At 34.0% G+C, this 19,694-nt stretch overlaps 1 protein-coding gene across 3 annotated transcripts in view; it reads right to left on the bottom strand.

Moving 5' to 3' along the window:
- Positions 1-721: 721 nt before the first annotated feature.
- Positions 722-19,694, bottom strand: part of LOC119634098 (nitric oxide synthase) — an 87,420-nt gene continuing 68,447 nt past the window's right edge. For all 3 annotated transcript variants that reach the window (XM_038028039.1, XM_038028038.1, XM_038028037.1), the window contains exons 14-19: positions 14,633-14,797; positions 12,878-13,052; positions 10,436-11,578; positions 9,460-9,584; positions 5,681-5,747; positions 722-1,043 (exon numbers count right to left, since the gene is read on the bottom strand). In XM_038028039.1, coding sequence (XP_037883967.1) covers positions 936-1,043; positions 5,681-5,747; positions 9,460-9,584; positions 10,436-11,578; positions 12,878-13,052; positions 14,633-14,797 — 1,783 coding nt within the window. In that variant the 3' untranslated portion in view covers positions 722-935. The remainder of the gene's footprint in view (positions 1,044-5,680; positions 5,748-9,459; positions 9,585-10,435; positions 11,579-12,877; positions 13,053-14,632; positions 14,798-19,694) is intronic.

Consider the following 19,694-nt stretch of genomic DNA (forward strand, 5'->3'; position numbering starts at 1 on the left):
CAAAGAATCGACCTGTGTAAATCTTTCCCACTTCCAATATTTTTATCTTCAAGTCGAAAGTGCGTAGATGTCACCCCTTCCTGACACTTTCCTGATCATCACCGTGCCTACATTTATAGGAGACATGTCAAATGAGAAAAACAAAACAACAATCAGTCGTTCTTCAAACAATCGAATGTCTTTTTTCATGTTAACATGAAACTTTTCACTATATTCTCGAACGTAGGTAATACTATACTATATACAATTCGAGTGAATTAAATGAAAGAGTTTACAGTTTATCTAGTGCCTGCCGTACTGATGACTAGTTTCACCAACTCTTATTATTGCCAAAAATGACCCTTTCAGACTTAATACGCTTTACATCTTATCGACTCCTTCGTATGAAAACGTTTAACAAAAACGAAGCTTAGCAACTCACTCAATCATAATCATCACCGTTCTAATTGTAAGCATTATTATTAAAATTATAGATTATTTTGTTGTAAAGTAATAAAGACATAGATTGAAAGTATTTATTAGTTTATAAATATATTATATATGTAAATAAACAAAAATAACTCTTCATCTTATTAATAGTTTTCAGTAGTTGTGTTGCTTTTTATCCTTGTTTCTCTCTCTTTCTCTCTCTCTCTCTATCTCTATCTATCTATCTACTTATCTATCTATCTATCTATCTCTATCTCTCTCTCTCTCTCTCTCTCTCTCTCTCTTTCTCCTTCTCTCTTATTTAACACTCATTAAATTTATTACAAAAATAAATTTTATGATAATTAAAAGGAAATAATTTATGTTTCTTTGATACGATTTAAGTATTCCACCATTATTTTAATATTTTTACGACAAGAATAGAATTTCTTTAGAAACTTTTTGAGAATTACTTTATATATTTATAATAAAATGCTCTCTTCGTAATTAATATGTGGTCGTTTCATTTAAGGTTGAGCCGCCATACGAATGCGTGCTGTGGCCCGTGATTTGGTATGTATTTCCGCCGTTCGCAAAGTGATTCCAAATATATCCTCATGATAGCGATTCTCGTCCTGAAATTAAAAGCATTTAACCATAAAGTGTTATTAAAGCGATTAATTCCATAGTGAATGAAAATTTGCTTGACACAAAAATTTATAAAAAGTACAAACAATTAAAAATTCTTACACTCGCTAAGTGTTAAAGTTCGTCACAGTACATGTTACTAGCATCAAAAAAAAGAAGGTATGTATAAGCATCAATTAAATGAATGCTTTGTCGAGTGAAAGGGTGATATTTCATAGTTCACTTGATGTTCAACTTAAAAAGACCATAGAACCATTATAAAGAATGTAGAAAAGAATATTTATATTCAACACTTGCGTTCAGGTGATTACCGCGACGCGCAAGATACAACAAAGAACTTTCAATGATTTGTAGTAATAATAAATTTCCACTAAATTACTACACTTATAAAAATAAATTTCGAAGTTAACTTTTTTAAAAAAAAAAAAAAACTGAACATACTCATCATCATAATCTACTTTTATAAAGTGTGGAAATTGTATGCATCTTTAGGTTGCTTTAATACTTGAACTATTGAATATCAAATTTGTTGCAGCAAGCTAGGATACCAACAAGCAAGATAATTATATCTGAACAAGGTCGACTACTAATTACTCCACGTTACTTCACTTAGCATAATTGTTCATTTATTTTCGTGATAATATATTGTACCACAAATTATATCTTGATCTCATGTGAAGGCATATTATTCTTTAAAACTCTTGTCCTGTAGGGTGTCCAAAAGGTCAGCATGGTCGAAGTTTGGCAAATTTAAATTTTTATGAAGATTGTACTATTTTTGTATCTACCTTCATCATCAGATGAACCCCCATATTAGACTTTGTCGCCACATAAAGCTCAAAGAATAGGTCTATGTGGCCTGAATATTTTTCTAAATTTTCTAGTTAACTTTGATGCCAGATTGCGATTAGCGACCAATTTTCATTACAAAATTCGGCATTGCCAACATTAGATTTTATCAAAAAACTACCTGTTCGTGAGAAGCGTTGTACGTGATGGGATTGAAAAAACAGACTCACATGGTCCAATATTCTTCCGGTTAACTTTGATATCTAACTGGTATTCGAAAACAATTTTCTTCAAAATGTGTTAAAAATTCGATATGGAGAAGATTGGATCCACAAGCATACACCTGCGTGGTCCTCATTTTGCATGCTCTATTTCAATGTCAGATGACTCTTATGAATCTATTTTCATCTAGAAATCCTAGGTTTCCCTATTCTTTCCGAATTTTTAACATCGACTTAAGATCCTAGAATATTGTTACTCAACGGGAAATTTTGAAAATTAAAATTTTTTTTACAAAATCTTCTTCAGAACTAACGGTTATATAGGATGAGGTCGCAAAAATGTTTCGCAAGTTTGTGACCTGTAGATTGAGCCCAATAAGTCATGCACATATCAAGCGGACAGGAAAACTTAGATTGGTGCAAAAAATGGTACGCCTACCTTTAACTTTTCGGAACGCTATATACACCTGTACAAACTTGATACACCCATCAGTAATATAGGCTACGATAATCGCATATAAGCAGCAAAAAGAAGTTATTCTTAAACAAACTTTTAATATTTTATGTGATAACATCACCATATTACTGTTTAATGTTGTCATATTAGTCTATTGAGAGTGTAATAAGGCTTTTCCCCTTCAATCGTTTGGACTTATACAGGCAGATAAATAATCTCTAACTGCAGATCAATGTCGTTTGCAGTTAAAGAGGTATACTTAATGTAAAATTTCGATTCGATTGGGTTTCGGATATGCCCGGAACGATTTTTTAATTTCGAAAACCGACAGAAGCCAGGCAAAGCTAAATCAGACGAATATAGCGATTGCGAAAAGATACAATGTGAAATTTTGTAGTACCATTTATGTAACCGACTCCTTCCACTTAATACAGTCAACACTTGATATTACATTACTACGTGAACATGACATGAATTTTGGAGAGGCAAAATTGCGTAAATACCATTGGCTTCAAAAATTAATACAACTATGCCTGCACAGTCAGTCAGTCAATGGTCTTATCGATAGGGATAGGATTAGGTTTTCTTAGTAATTCAACTGCAGACTTTATTCCAATAACTTCAAGAGTTAATGGAAGATCACATTAGGCTAACGTGCACTTTCCGATGTTTGGAATGAATGAAGGATTCAGCAAGAAAACTTCCAACAAGTATTTCTTTAAAGATTTATTCTTGACCACTAAAATATTCTAGAAGGCTTTTGATTAAAATGCATAGTCCAGGACGCGTGTATTCGACGTTTGCAGAGGACGTGTGGAAGACGATGAACTCTCTGGCGATTCATGTAGTTTTTCGCTTAACAATTAGAGAACTCATTGTTATCTTGGGTCGAAACTGTTTTTCGCGACCGCTCTATTTGCTTAATTTGGGTCTTTCTGAATATATGTACTTATATATATATATATAAATGTTCGTACATATAATCTTGATTAACAAGAAATTCTGAACTGATTAAGTCACGTCTGTCCGGTAGTGTGTCCGTCTGGTGTTCGTTGTTGGCACTCTCCTGGCCGCAAAAATGAATATCGACTTCAAATTTGACAGAATCATTGGAAATTCTTGCACGCCGCTTGATAGTGAAATCGGTCGGAGTGCACGCCCACCTACCTACCTAAAGTCGGAACACCTATGTTTTACAAAAGGAATTGGTTTTTGTGATCATTACTTATAAACAGTAGTAGATAAATGCACAAACATTTGAAAGCATATTCTGTAGGCAATGCTGTGGCACCTGTACAAAAATGGGAAAATTTGACCCCACCTACACAGTATATTAATATATTTAAGTTTAATTCCTTTTCAATACTTTGCCAATTCAAAGTCGGAATGCACATAAAAATGTTCGTCTGTTTGTCTCTCCACCTGCCTATCTGCCTTTTTGTCCAATTATGTAGTATCTGTTGTAAACATGTCGCCTACAAATTTTCAAAGGTCAAAATGACATAAGCCGTAGGACATGCCTACAGCGCTACCTTATCCGTGCAACAAAAACTGTGAACGCCTTTGTTTTGCTTGCTACTTATAAAGTGCAACACATACACCATAAAAATTTTCACATTTATTCTGAAAATAGAAAAAATCAACCGCACCCATTCAATATTCCACACTCCAACAGAGTATGAAAATGTAGTTTTTTTCCTGCTTTTGTTTAAACTTTTTTCAGATAACGATGATGGGTATAAAAAGTTTAATATTCTTACTTGTTTTTTATTACTAATAAATAATGGTCTAAAATTTAATGTAAATATATAAAGTCAAAAAGTTTGATTTGATAAACAGATCTTCTGACACTTTCACAAACATCACATTTTTGTTTTTCCTTTCTTTGCTTAAACAAAAATTTTTGCGAAAATACTATTAGGTCGGTCGGAAAGTCAATCCATTTTTTTTTTTCAATAGGAATTTAATTGCATTTTTTCACATATAAATCGTATTGCCCTTACGGCTTTTGGTAACTGACTTGGGATTGTTTGTGAAAAAGTATGTTTTATTCTGCGCTGTAGTTCTTGTTCGGAAATCATGGAAAGTCGAAACCAGTATATTTGACATATCCTAAATTTTCGATTAGAAAACCTTAAAATGCTGCAGGATGACAATGTGTCGACCTAAGGTGGCTTAGAGCTGATGAAAACAAAACATAGGCATTAGTTAATAATAAGGTGCTGCACACGAACTTATAAGGTCGCTGAGAAAATTAAAGCATCTTCCATTTTAATCCATAAAATGAAAAAAATCGAAATAACTTTCTGAACATCCTAACAAAATAACTTTTCAAATTGGCATACATTTCATTAGAAAACAAATAAATTAATTTTGAAAATTTATCAGATATTTTTTTTCGATTTGAAAGTTTCAAAGTCACACACACAAAAACACATATTTATCTTATTTTATTCGGAGCAATAATTAATGATATATATGTACACATTTGCGAAAAGATTATAGGTTTGTATGCAGAGAAATGCTACCATTGCTTATTTGGTATAATGAAAAAAATTTCTTGTGAAAACACGTGAACACTATACATCTAACACAACATACCGGTTGTACTCAACAATAAACGAATGCGTTCTTTATGGGTTGCTGTGTATGTACCATGCCATGGTTAAATATTTATAAAACATTTATTCAACACAAAGGAAAATTTCTTTTGTTTTTATTGCACTTAATATCAGTACTCAGGTTCGTTAAATAAACACACAAACGTACATTAGTAAACATATGGGAGTACAAGTATGTGTATTTGGTCCTTATGCATATGACTGTGTGTCATATTTCAATGTGGTTTGTTACCCGCACACATATGGCGACAGTTCCAAACACGCATGTACACGCGCACATATGGCAGCAAATAAACGCATGCATATGTAAGTATTCAGTAAATGTATATTATATACATACACTTTCGTCTTTTCTCCTTTCCATTTTTCCTTTTTTAAATAAATTGAAAAAATACATCTTCACCGTCGTCACATTTACAAACCATTCTATATACATATATATATATATATATATATATATATATATATATATATATATATATATATAGATGTGCACATATTGTATAGTAAACACATACTACTGACTATTTACTTACTCGTAATGTTAGCAAAAATGTCTCAACTTCCGCTTCGGTTTTTTGCTCTTTTCCTGCAATGCATTTCCTATGTAACATCATCATCATCATTGTTACGTATGTAACCATATCGTACAGTATTTCACGTTTTGCGGTGGAGCGAAAAAAAGAAGAAAAAGAGGAAAATTTCAGTAAATAGCTGCTGCTGTATATTAATAATAATGCAGTCTTCACTATGATTTCATGGAAATATAATACTGACGAATACGGTGAAAAACAAATAGAGTCGTCATCAAGGTTACTTGCTATTGTTTTAAGTGACAGAATAATTTTAAATGTTCACCTAACATGAATATAAAATGAAAATATTAGAAATATTTCTTATGAGCAAATGTTTTATACTCTTGAAGAGTGAAAGAATGGATTTTTTAATTAAAAATTATTACTGTTACTCTTGCAAATTGAATGAAGAAATTTTTGAGCAAACGGATATCGTTTTAAAAATATTTAAAGATGCTGCTCGCAATACCTATGATATGATCCATCATAAAAGAATCCGAGAAAATGAATCTAATATCCAAGTTAAATAAAAATTGTGTACGCAACGCTCTCAATGGAAGGGAAAAGTGTGAAATCAATGGATTTTTTATCAACGAACTTTCCTTTCATGTATCTCAGCTTTCTTGGAAAGTCTAATTTATATATAACCTCGCCCAAAAGTGAATACCTATGAGTATTAAGGATGATCTCGTTTAAAATCGAAATATAACAACACTTTGTTGTTTTGAGCACACCGTTATCCTGTTGTGATCCCATATTATATTTCTGTGGTTCGAGTCTTCTCTATACGCATCATCTCAAACAGCTTGTTTAGTCACCCGACTAAGTGTGTAATGTGCCTAGAGAGGCAACCCTTATACGAGGTCAGTTGACTTTAAAGAAGTGGGCACAAGTTTAACAACCACGATTCAGTTAATTTCCGACTCATTATAATTAAAGAAAACGATCAATAGCCATTTCGTCGTTATGGCCGAAATGAGCGCTCCCCCATTCTTAAATAATGCTGTGGGGAACGTCCAGAACTCATTCTGTTCCGTAAAGTTACCCGCCTATCACACCTAATGCCTCTTATAGTAGATTCCAACAACATTTACCTCCCCATGCCGCGAGCATATTCTTTGCTTATAACCCTTCGAATCTTCTATTATATGTTTTATTATTCACTTTCATTACTTCTTTCTTAGCTGCTCGTCGCATAATTCTTCCTTATTTGACCATGCCGGCCGCTAGAGCCCCAATATTTCCTTCTATTACTTCGAATTCGAACTGCGTTCATAGCTTTTGGGAATTTCGTTACCCACAAGCAATTTCTGCGTTCATTAATTCTATGAAATCTATCATTTTCGTAAAAAAAAATAGTAAACCGTAGGCAAATGAGCAAATAATCGAAGAGAGAAATGCGAAAACAAGGACACGTACAATAGCCAAGTGAACATCTTTCTGCACCAATATCATTTGTGATACGTCCGTAATTGTTCCAATTACAGGACGAAGAGAAAAAATTATAATTTATAAAATTTTTCTTCTCTTCTATCGGAATAGACAGAGTTATCAGCCAACTCACATCTCCGTTTTCTCCGTCTTTTCCCTGCGTCGGACAGAAAATTAACTGTGCTTAGTAGTAAAAATCATAAATCAAATATGACCGGATTTGAAATATAAAAAGCTAGGCCAAACTAGGAAGTGCTCCCCGCAATATGCGTATACGTTGTTGATTAGTATAAAATCCTAAATCAATCCATCTGTCTGTTCAACCGACCGTTCTTCATAAAATTTTGCTAGAACATTAGCGATAGCGACCTGTTACTTGACATTTTTTACATTGCTTATAAATACTCGTAGATAAATTTTGGGGACATGAGATGATCCCTCAAACTGTAACTCACAACTTAAACTAAATAATTATCGATAACTTCGTAAAAGTATTTTCAACTCGGTTACAAGTTTAAGGCGCAAGCAGTGCACACACCCCCTCGCATAAATCATAAAATTCTAATTTTTAAAAATTAAATTTTCTGCTCAATACACTTGTCTTCCTTAATTACTTATTGCAACATTTTTGCAATGCTATCGAATATCAGGAAAATTATAAAATCCCGTAATGTAATTAATATAAAAACGAATTACCAAGTGTAACGAAAATCACTAACAAGATTTCTGAGTTATGTAACCTTAGAAGTGTGAAGAAATAGTAGTTGACTTTTAACAAGAGCAGCACAATCTATACATATGTGCGCAACGTCAAGATATTCAAGATATTCTAAGAGGCCTATACCGAACGGTTCGATACCCGTCACTTTCTATTTTTCTATTACATACCGAACATACTGCAAATTTACGTATTTATACTGCAAAATAGAGGATATCATGGCTTTTGCAGTGAGAACGAAAGTCGTCCTCCCTGTTGGTCTCATACTTAGTGGCAGTCTTTACAGTATATTTAATACGTCGCTGTATTCTGTGTAATGCAAATAAGTCAAAATGGCGATTTATCATTTCTTGCCTCTTAGCTAAGCGGGAACATCTGACTTGATCAAGTTATTTGGTTCTAAAAGATCCGTAAGTGAACATAACAATAACTGACTGTAAGAGAATGACCACAGACAACCGTTTAGCCAATAAATCAACTGCGGAAGTGAAAAATCCACATACACTTACTTGGAATAGGAAATGAAAACCGAAGTCCAAAGAGGACGCAATTATTTGGGATTATCTTCTAGACAGACAATTAGTCTGGCAATTTGTAAATGAATGGACCAAAACTTTTGACCATGAATAAAAACCTTGAAAGGGAAAAGTTTCTCAAAAACAGGATATGTGACATCATTAGCACCGTCCTTGTTGCACATTATCGTAACACAAAGGGACATCAACGATTAGCACTACAAATTTATATTCATTCTACTGAATCCTGCTTCAGTCGAGTAAATACATCTGAAGATCTAGGATGAAACGGGTGAGAAATTTAAAATTCATCGCCGGTGAAGAAAGAGACAGCTCTTAGAGGCACATTACACAGCATTTGCGGAAATTTCAGCGAGGCCACGTGGGTGTAATATCGCTCTCTCTCTCTGTTTCTCTCTCGCTATACAACATAGTCGCAATTTCGCTCAACCAAACGAATAACACGATGAACCCTCTACACCACTCTGCTCTTAGTTTAAATTGCAAACTGGCGAATAAACTTAAGCAACTTATATTGGCTCTTGCGCGCAACTGAGGACCACTCCAATGAAGTCGAAAAAACGCAAACGCGATCTATAAGGATTTTTCATAAAACTTTCACCAATCGGCGAATGAACTCAAATCAAAATACAGTCGTCAAGGTGTATCCCGTACATAATTCGATAGTCAAGCAAAAGGAAAAACATGTTAGAAGATGATAGCAGGTCTATATATATAGAATATTTAAGAATAAGCGAATGAATCAATGACTAACAAATGACCGCTAATCGACTAAATGAGAAGACATCTTCTTAGCCCAGCTGGGTTATGTGTTTTTATAAAATATACGCGCATTATGTACTTCGCAAAGTACACATGTATAAACATAATATTTACTCTTACTTGTGAGGCAGAGATTTGAGCAATGAACACTTAAATAGCAAAAAGTCTATTGGAAATATTTCGATGATAATGTTGTAATTTAAAGGTTTAGTTATTGTTGGTATGAATACTAATACTTAATATGTAAATTTTCGTATTGCCTGATGGTAATTGAAATATCACCCTTAACTTACCTTATCGTTTGATAAACATGCTCTGCCATTGTCACATCACCGCAAACATAGACATGACCACGTTCCTCGACAATTAAATCGTACAACGAATCAAATTCCTGTTCAATCAAATCTTGAACATAAGTCTACTTAAAGTAACCATTTGATGGGCAGACACATAAACCCCAGCACAATAAGCACAAAGCGACGACAACAACATTAATGGTATTGATGACGTTGATGTCATTGATGACATATTGTAAAAGCAGTTGAGCAACAATCGCAAGCACCGCAGCAATCCCCATCACAGCATAGACCATAATATATATATTTATATACATACATATACAGGATACAGAGAATTGAATGCATTCCAATCGGAAACAGTAATAAATGAATAGAAAGGAAATTTATTTGTTGACCATATTATGAGCATCCATATGAATCTATGTATTGTATAATATATGCAATGCGGGTGTAGTACATGTTTGCCTGTGTTATAGCTATGAGAGTTCATAAGCATGTCTATCTATGTGTATATATATATACTATTTTTCATTCGTTATATCGTTCTGTTTGTATATTTCTATAGCTTTATTCTTTCTGTATTTCCGATAAAAATGGTAAATAACGACAACAAAAAAAAAAAAACCGACGAGTTATAAAAAGTCTTGTCTTATGCACACATAAATAGGAAGAAAAATTTATATCAATATTTGCTACCGAGTTTATGCACTTACGGACAGGATAAAGAAACAGGATATTCCACAATGATGTCATTGCTAGCAATTTTGTTCTCTAAGTTATTGGACGATAACGGCATGCTAACTTTACCTACATTTGTATATATTTATGTATTGTGAACAGTAATAAATAATATCTTTAAAATTTAAAAGAAACAAAATAAATAAATTTTTCAAATCGTTACGCGTTGTTCAACTAACAATAGAATAAAACAATTTATGTTGAAAGTATTAGAAAAAATGTTCGCACTTGCCTTCGGTGTATTTGGTTCTCTCGACAAAGCTAAAAAGACACGATTTAATATATTCTCATTGATTAAGCGTTCTTTCTCATCGGCATATAGATTCACTTTACTATTACGACAACCAAAGAAAAGCCATACTTTTGGTAGCTGGCAGTTTGCTTGCATTTCGCGCTTCATTTCAAATTCTTGCCAGAAAGATCGGAAAGGTGCAATACCGGTACCGGGACCGATTAGCACAATTGGGCTGAGAGGATCAGAAGGCAAGTGAAAGCCGGGCGCACTACGTACAAATATAAATAAATCATCCTGAGCCTTGAGAGCAGCCAAGTAAGTGGAACAAACACCGTAACGTTCATCACCATTCCCATCCTCGCTTCGATACTTAACAACGGCCACCGTCAAATGTATTTCGTTGTTTACCTTGGTCGGCGAAGAGGATATCGAATAGAATCTTGATTGTAAAGACATTAAATTGGCCAACACTAAGGAAGCCGGTGGTTTACATGAAGGAAATTCTTCCAATACTTCTAGCAGATGTGGCAATCGCCAGTGCCGCCAGTCTTCATAAGCCGACGAATCATTGATCAGTAATTGCAAACGTTCAACGTCATGATTATCTTCACAAAATCCACTTAACAACGTTAATAATTGCCTTGACGGAGGTGTTGTTATATCAAAAAAACGGGTAAGCAAAGTCCTTAAACTCTCGGCAGGTATTTTGTCATGTGACTCCCAGCATTTGAAAATGCCGTTCGATGTTTGTTTCTCCTTAAGCAATTGCAATTGTAAGACCTCATCGGGGTCCTCGACACCAGCCAGACGTTTTATTATTCCGTCGACGATTTCTGGTCGATTTGCAGGAAATACGCCAACGTGATCACCGGGCTCATAGTCCAGGCCAGCGGCTTGTATTTCCAAAAGAATTGTAGTTTTTTCACTATTATCCATATTAGTAAGATTATGAGGATTTCTTTTGATTTGGCAACAGGTCACTTTTTTGTTATGATATTTCGAGAGCAAGTGCTCTAACGAGCCCTTCGCTTTAGACGGCACTAAACGTACAGTGTTAAGAGATAAGGACTCATTCTGCAATGCGAACGAAGCATTCGAAAGATTTTCATCGGGATCTAAGCAAAACGTCTCGCAGGCCACCTAAATAAAAATAAAAAAAAAAAAAATATATTGAATTAATCGGAAAAAAGAAGACTAGAAAAGCATATTGGACTAAAATAGCGTTTTTTTTTTTTGTTAATCGAATTTGGAAGTTTCCATTTCGCCAATCTGCGCTCCCGCCTGCATAAAATTAATCACCCTACTAGGAATGTTTCAGTATAGCCCAAAAATTGGCCATCACAGTCCACGATAATCATTTAACAAAAAAGTTAGGAATTGAGCCAGATAAAAATGATCTATAAAAAGGCGAAGGAGCTCGAGTGTTTTCCTGACAAGCATCTGGTTACACCGTGCAACATTTCTTGACGAGGATGTATTAAATTGCGCCAGGGTCAACTTCTATTATATCGACTGAAATCACTGTCCATGCCTTTCGTGTTTATATCCTATGGGGCAATCCTTGAGATATTTGACAAAATTTAGTACAAAGGCACACACGCGTGAACACATACATATACGCCCGAGCTGTGTAGACGCGGAAGAAGATGTGGAGCAACCGATCTTGAATTACGCGTAATTGGTGGCGCATGGTAGACCAAGGTGTGGTCTGCATGATATGGTGGAGAGTGTGATCGAAAGCCTTGAAGCATAAGGCACTGCCACTTACTTCAAAGGTGCTCCAAGGATTAAGGCGGCTGGTGAGGCTGGGAAGAAGAGGTAATGGGAGCCTTTAGGACTCCCCAGTAAGATCCCGCCAATTGCGGCGCACTAATTACAACCAATCACCGCGAAGCGGGAGGTTTTTAGTTGGTAGTTAGTTCAAGAACAAATGCTCTTGAAAGGGATTGGACGGAATCACTTTCACCACTTCACTTCCCACGTAATGAAAATGCCGTTACATAAAAAAAAGTGGTTGGTTTAATGTTTCTCTAGGAAAACCAATAAAAAGCCAAAAAGCCATGCTAAGTGAATGTAGAAAATTTGGATTGCGAAGAATTCTTTTTTGAGACCATACCCATATAAATAAAAGTTTGTCCTTATATAAAAAAAAACAGTAGCATACTATTAGGTATGAAATGACGTAGGTCAAATTCACCAAATTTGCACTATTTAGTTTTAATTTTCAGACCACTTAGCATATAAGGAATCTCGTGCAAAGTATAGAAAAGCATGGTATAATTTTTGATCTGATAACGAAGATACGCGAAGTATTTTGGGAAGAGCTTTGGCTTTGCCCTTTTGACTTCTTTTTAATCATTTTTATGACTATGTCCAGGGTAATGGCGACGTTAATAATATATTCAAATATACACGAGTTCAATATGACCAAGAATTCACCTTAAATACTTCTGGAGCCCATTTACGAAAGGTTTGTTCTTGTCCGCACATTTCATCACCGTAGGCAACTTTCAGAAGCCGTTCTCCGCCTAGTTCGCCTAAAATATTATCTACATATTGACCAAAGGCGCAAAAGTTTGGATAGGCCGAAGAACCCAAGGCAAAAACTGCAAATCTGAAAAGAAAATGCAAATATGAAGAGAACTAGTCTTAAGTAAGTAAAATATAAAAAGAAAATTAGACGCCAAAATGATTGAGGTAACATACGCACACATATATGTTGTCACAAGAAAAACGTAGTATGATGTGTACTAAAATGGGCGTTTCAGAGTAAGACATGTGCACGTATAGTAGATACACATAATTAAAGTAGTAAAAAGTGGTCTGGACGTCCTTCAACACAAAACATCGAAGCAGTTCGTTCGAGTTGTTGGGAAAAAGGTCCTCTGCAATGTATTCTCAGCAAATATTTGAGCCTTTACATGTTTTTTTGAATAGAATACGTATGTGCCAGCACGTCTTTGACCCCCATATGCTATATCGTACGTTATCTTGTAATAAAAACTTACGAACTTCAATCTGGAACTCGTGTCTTTTATCAGAACTATTTTTCAGTGACTTTTTTATATATAACGTGTTTTTGTTTATATGGGTTTGGTTTTGTACAAATCTATTGAAAACGATGAACGAACAGAAAAGTAAAAATGACTTTAATTTTGCAGTACATTCTCGATGAGATAGGTTGCAAATCCGATCTCACTCGAATGTAGACCGTTTAACTCCTTCCAGTTATGAATACGACCAAACCGTTTTTCGGACACTTTGTTTATCAAATCTAGCCTAATTTCATTAAAAGTTGGTTTAATGTTCGTTTTAATGCTTGGCGATTATTTTGTGAAATTATTTCATCACCTGATAAGCGATTGTTTGACGTCTCGATGAAAGCAGATGTTGGTTCGACTGGTGATCTAGGCTAAAAATCAAGTCATACAATATTTGTTAATGTCGTTCTACAACGCTCTTTACTTAGGCTAACGGGATCTCCTTTCTTAATATCGGGGAAATAAGGACATCAGGCCAAAAACCAAACCAAACGGTCGTGTGCGTATTGGTTTCACGACCCGACGACCCTTTACTACACAACGTGAACGGACGATTACGGCGGCCCTAAAGTGGCAAGTATGGTTCAAGCACATTGCAAACCCTTTTTCAATACAACTAAAAAGGACACAATGAGATTGTTGCATAAAATAAGACCGTAATGTCAAAAAGATATAGTATCACCTCAACCGAATATCCTGACATGAAACATGTTAAACATTTAATGAAAACATCTATATGCAAGAGGTTTTGTTTGGTTTTCGCCATAGTGAGATTCAGTTCATGAAAGTTCCAAATCGACGATGCAGCTTCGCATTTTCGAAGGTACGAAAAACTAGTCTTTTTTCACTATAAAAAACGAGGATGTGGTCGTTTACAAAATAAATGATTCTTAACAAACGCGCTCTGACGTCACAGGAAAGCATCTTCCTATCACATTTAAGCTGACCAAGTGACCATTTGAGATTACAAATTAATAACTAACACAATGACAATAAATATTGGCCCACTTTCTGCCAAGCCAATCAAGCTTCTCTTCAGCAAACCTTCAATAAGTAATCATAAAATAAATAATATCTACATTTTTGTTAAACACTTACTTCCTTAACTGAGAAAATCTAAAAAATTATTTTCAAATTTGTTTTATTTATTTACCTAACATTAGATAATGGTCCAAAGTTCTCCTCTGTGAATGTGTCTGACGTTGAGCCTCTTAAGGAATCCCATCTATCGATTTTCTTCACCTGTTGCAAGGGCAATTTAATCAAATCTTGCCTCGAGCTTGCTTTCATAAAAGATTTCGAAGATGTAACACCAATGCTGAAAAAACATTTAAAACAAAATTTTATCTTAAATTAAATTTTGACAAATATTTTAACTAGAAAAAAATATTCAACACACAAACAGAAAACAATTCGACAGACACCTGTTGGTAAAATTACAAAACCAAACTTCTGCTCACACATACATGCATAAATAATCTTTCATTCATTCATCAGCAGACAACTGCAACAAGATATAAAACATGAATAATCGTACATCATATATCATGCAATAGATGGTGGTTGGTTCATGTGTACATGTGCAACACTATATGTAACGACAAATGTAATACTGTAACTGATTGCAGATAGGTATGTTTCACACAAGAGAGAAAAAGTGATATGAAATATGTTCGGAAAAAAAGATAAACAATTTTTTCTCCTAACTAACCTCTTACAGGTATAAGTTCTTAAGAGAATTTAAAATAAAATTTTAATTAGCTTTAAATTTGAAAATTATCATTAAGTCAATTTATAGAAAAATATTGTACTTTAAAGTAATTTCTTAAACATCAATAACACAGTAAAGTTAGAATTAAAGGAAAGTTCCTTTCTTCGAACTAAACATTTGTTACGCTCTACTAAAGCTTTTACATCTTACGTTGCAAAGCAATTTGCTTTACTACGAACTCCTCGTACATATACGCCTACATATGTCTGTCAGGCAAAATCACTCTAGAAAATGAAGAGTTAAATAGCAGCAGTAAAATGGCTTCATCATCACATATAATTGCTTTACTCTCACTTTATTACAACTTTACTTATCGCTACTACGACACTTATTACAATCAAACTGGCAGACACTACCGTGCATACGTAGTACGAAAACCTAGAGTGCTTCACAAGTAGGTGAACATAGTATAGTTTTGTAAATGTTTATGTATTTGTATCTTTGGTGGAGGATTGTAATTATTTTTACGCTTCCTTGAGTTAAATAAGTGGATTTACTTTACTTTTTACTATGGCAATCTATGGCAGTTATTGTGGATATTGTTTAAGCTTTTAACTGCCAAGTGAGTGTTTGTAGGTTTGTTTATTTGCAACGATTACGGTTAAGTGTTGGCATTGTATACCTTTATAATTGTACGCTAACTTGTTTCTAATTACTCTCCTTTGAGATTTAAACCACAAGGACGACAACAGCAGAGACAACATCAGCTTAAACGCAGCAATAGTATTTTATTAGAATGTGCAATAGACAAACGCAAGTTGTAATCGGCTTAAAATGAATCTTGCGAAATCTATTTGGCATCGAAAAAATGAAATGAAATGCAATGAAATGAATCGCACGCCAGGTGTGTACACAATCCGCAGAGGAAAAAACCTCAGGCTTGATTGATACGACCTAATAAGTCAACACAGACAGATCGGTTTTTGAATTTTCGAATAACTAAATATTTTTTTATTGACTTTTGCAAGTTGCTTACATTGATGTTAACTCCTTCCGGTTGAAAGAAATCGCCTCTCGAAGCAACATTTTTTTGTATAATAAAATCTAGCCGACAAGATAAAACTGATCATGAATTAAATAATCTTAGCAAGAGCTCTATGTAACAATCCACTATGAATCTACTCCTCTTAATGCTAGCTTTAGATTCGCTAGCCTTATTACATCTCATTGATCCCATGATTCAAACATAAATTTTTTTCTCTCTTTTTCTCTGTAACTTTCTGTAACTTTTATATAAATTTTTTTTATTTTAAAATTATTTTCTTTTTATTTATAAAACAAATACACTATCCATTTAAATTTAAGTTTTCCAGTGTGACTCAATTCAGTTGAATCGCTATTTTGACTGAATTCCAATTAATTTCATATAAATATATAAATATATAAATAAATAAAGTAAAAATATTATGTTAGGATAAATACGGCTTTTGAAAACTCTACTTTATTTCGCTTCTCTCCATCACAGCATATCAAAAACATGATCCAAAAGTAAACTATTAGGGTCTAAATTGTGAATTTGGCTTATTTTTTATAACAACGTTGAGATGGGAGGAGATCCAAAAAATGGTGCCAAGTCATCGAAATTCCTCACATAACCCAATTCTTAATTAGTTCGAATGCAGTATTGTATGGCGTTAATCTACTTTCAGTAAGATTCGTCGTCAAGTCAAAACGTATCAATCTATCAAATCAATTCAAAATTTATCATGAGCAGATGTCAGGCAGACGAGGAGTTTTAAATCCTCTTAGATCTTCATCTGCAAGTATTAACTTAAGGTTGACATAAAAGTGTATGCTATCCCGCTGAAAAGTAATCAACATAGTTGTTCTCTTGAATTTGGAATAGATCGAGTTTTGTGCCACAAAAAAGTCAAATGCGAGAAGTGTAGCACCTTCTAATAACATGTATTCTGAGCAAAGTCATAAGAAGCCGACATAACCACAATTCAGGACAGAAAAATTGTCAACGTCAAAAATAAAGCCAAACATCTATGGCGCGACGCGTCTTGAAAAAATGAACTGCGTGTAATATATTAGGTGTTTCTCTAATCAAACGAACCCGTCACGAAGGAAAGCTAATAACAACTACTAATGCAATTGAGCCGAAATACAGGCGCCATATATCAGAAATCATAAAACTTTGATTTTTCAGCATGACGTCGTTTGACTCCATACGGCAAAGTTAACTCAGGTAAGTTTAAGAGTGAACTAGAATCCCTTCCTGGAGGACCTGCCACCGCATACGCCCTCCTTACCACCAGCTATGTTCATCAGACATTTTTCGTTTTTACTGACTTCAATCAAATTGTTGTTTGCATTTCCATTTCTATGGCATCAGCTGAAAAAGGGGCCATCTCATGGACGACTTCAAGGGATACGCACTTGTCTCATTGAAAGGACATGGTGTTGTCTCCATGTGGAATTTATGTTCTGTCTGAAAGGCGGTAAAAGTAAGCAATGGTTTAAATAAAATATCTCCTATGCTTTGTGTTGTGTAATAAATCGTTCATTTTACTGAAAAAAATAATCTAATGATAAAAATTCTTTTAAAATGAGAGCCGAAGTGAGGAAAACTAAAACGTTTACAATTTAATTAAGTAAGACCATCGATGTATAGAAGCAGAGTGAGTAGATTAAGGTCTCTATGAATAAATTTTCTTCAAATTTCCCTTCATTTCGTTCACCCATACGTCACAGTCGTGGAGAAGGATTTATTTAAAAAGTGAAATATATTGAAATTTTTATATTACTTTCGCTTCCATGCTCTACAGCGTTGATATATTCTTTCGCAATTCAGGAAAATGTTTTCTCTGAATATTTCAATATTACAGTACGTCAGTATTTATAAATAGTGTAAACAAGCAAAAAAACTTACAAGAGCCGTAAACCGAATTGTAGATACCCGGCACGTAAAGTATAGAAATAGAAATGGGATCAATAAAGCGATCCACATTGATTGCTCGCCATATTTACGGCTTTGATAAATATTGCAGATACATATCTACTGCAGACCACAGCTTATTAACTTAAATATATTGGAATTTTGTAGGTAAAGACAGCGTAAGTCTCGCATGTTAATATGAGTTCTTCTTAGTTCTTCTCAAACTTGAAAATGTAGCTAAGTTCTATATACAAATTGAATATGAATTTTACATATATATATCTCGGAAGTTTTCCACTTTTTGTTCGAATTTTGACAACATTTCTAATCTTGGCAGCGAACAAATGGACGAATTGACATAGAAAAAAGTGGACGGATCTAATATAAAAAAATCTCAGATTCTTGAAATTCTTCGATGCCGTTGTGAACGAAATGCGGAAATAATTGTGTCGCGATTCTTTGCACTGTTCAGTATAAAAACAAAGTAAGAACGTTTAATGTGTCATTTACAATTAGTTTATGCTCTTTAAAATGCAAATTTACTCATCCGATTTGAACGACAATATGCATATGTAAATATATGCATATATTTATCTTCATATTTATATTTATATTTCTATGGTATCATAAAAATAACAATAAAGTGTATTGTCAAAATATATGCCAATAAAGTTTGCGTTGTAAAACTTCACAATACCCAAAGTTCCGGTAATAATAGTTTACGGAAATATATTTGGCTTTTTCATATAAATGTGAAAAGGAAAATTTCCATATATATTTATTTGAGTGTGAATTCACTATGTGTCTAGATGAATGCACATGGAAATTGAATAGGAAGAAACTTTTATAAGTAAATTGCCTAAAAATATGTCAAAATTTCCTTAAATCAAATACCACTAAAAGTATGTTATCTATTTTGTTCTCCTTTTCTTGACAAAAGTAAAAAAGGAAAAATTCCCTTACACAGACTCCTTATGCATATTACATAAAACACATGTATTGCTTGTATCGACACCTAAATTCTTATTCATCTAAGCTGTCCTTCGCAGAGAAATGACGAAACCGTTTATATATTCAGGAAGAGAATTTTGGATTTGTTGGAAAGTAAATGAAATAAGTGTGAGAGTTTTACTCAGCTTTTTATCTAAATTTATCAGCAATCAAAATATTTGGCTAATTATGGCCTGGAATTCGAGGTAGTTTTACTCTTAATTTACTATGGGAAATCATTTTAAAAACTTTTAGGTTTGATTTAAATCTTTAGTTATCATAAATCACGGCAAACCATGTCCACTTCCCAATTTTATCCGCTGTCGTCTGCCAACATAATCTCGCGACACTGAGCGTTCAAACTAACACAACGAAAGTATGTAGTATAGCAGCAGATGAACAGAAGGACGAATGGACACACAGAAGAAAGAGCGTTCAACCAAGCAAACGAAAAGCAAGGTAGAAGAGTAGTAAATATCCTGCGGTGATTTTGTTACGCAACCATTAATATCTTCAAATAAATAAATGATTCTGGGAGCAAAGTCTTTTTGGATCATAAGCACCAGCATATTC

Source organism: Glossina fuscipes, unplaced genomic scaffold, assembly GCF_014805625.2.
Source record: "Glossina fuscipes isolate IAEA_lab_2018 unplaced genomic scaffold, Yale_Gfus_2 2, whole genome shotgun sequence".
NCBI classification, from domain to species: domain Eukaryota; kingdom Metazoa; phylum Arthropoda; class Insecta; order Diptera; family Glossinidae; genus Glossina; species Glossina fuscipes.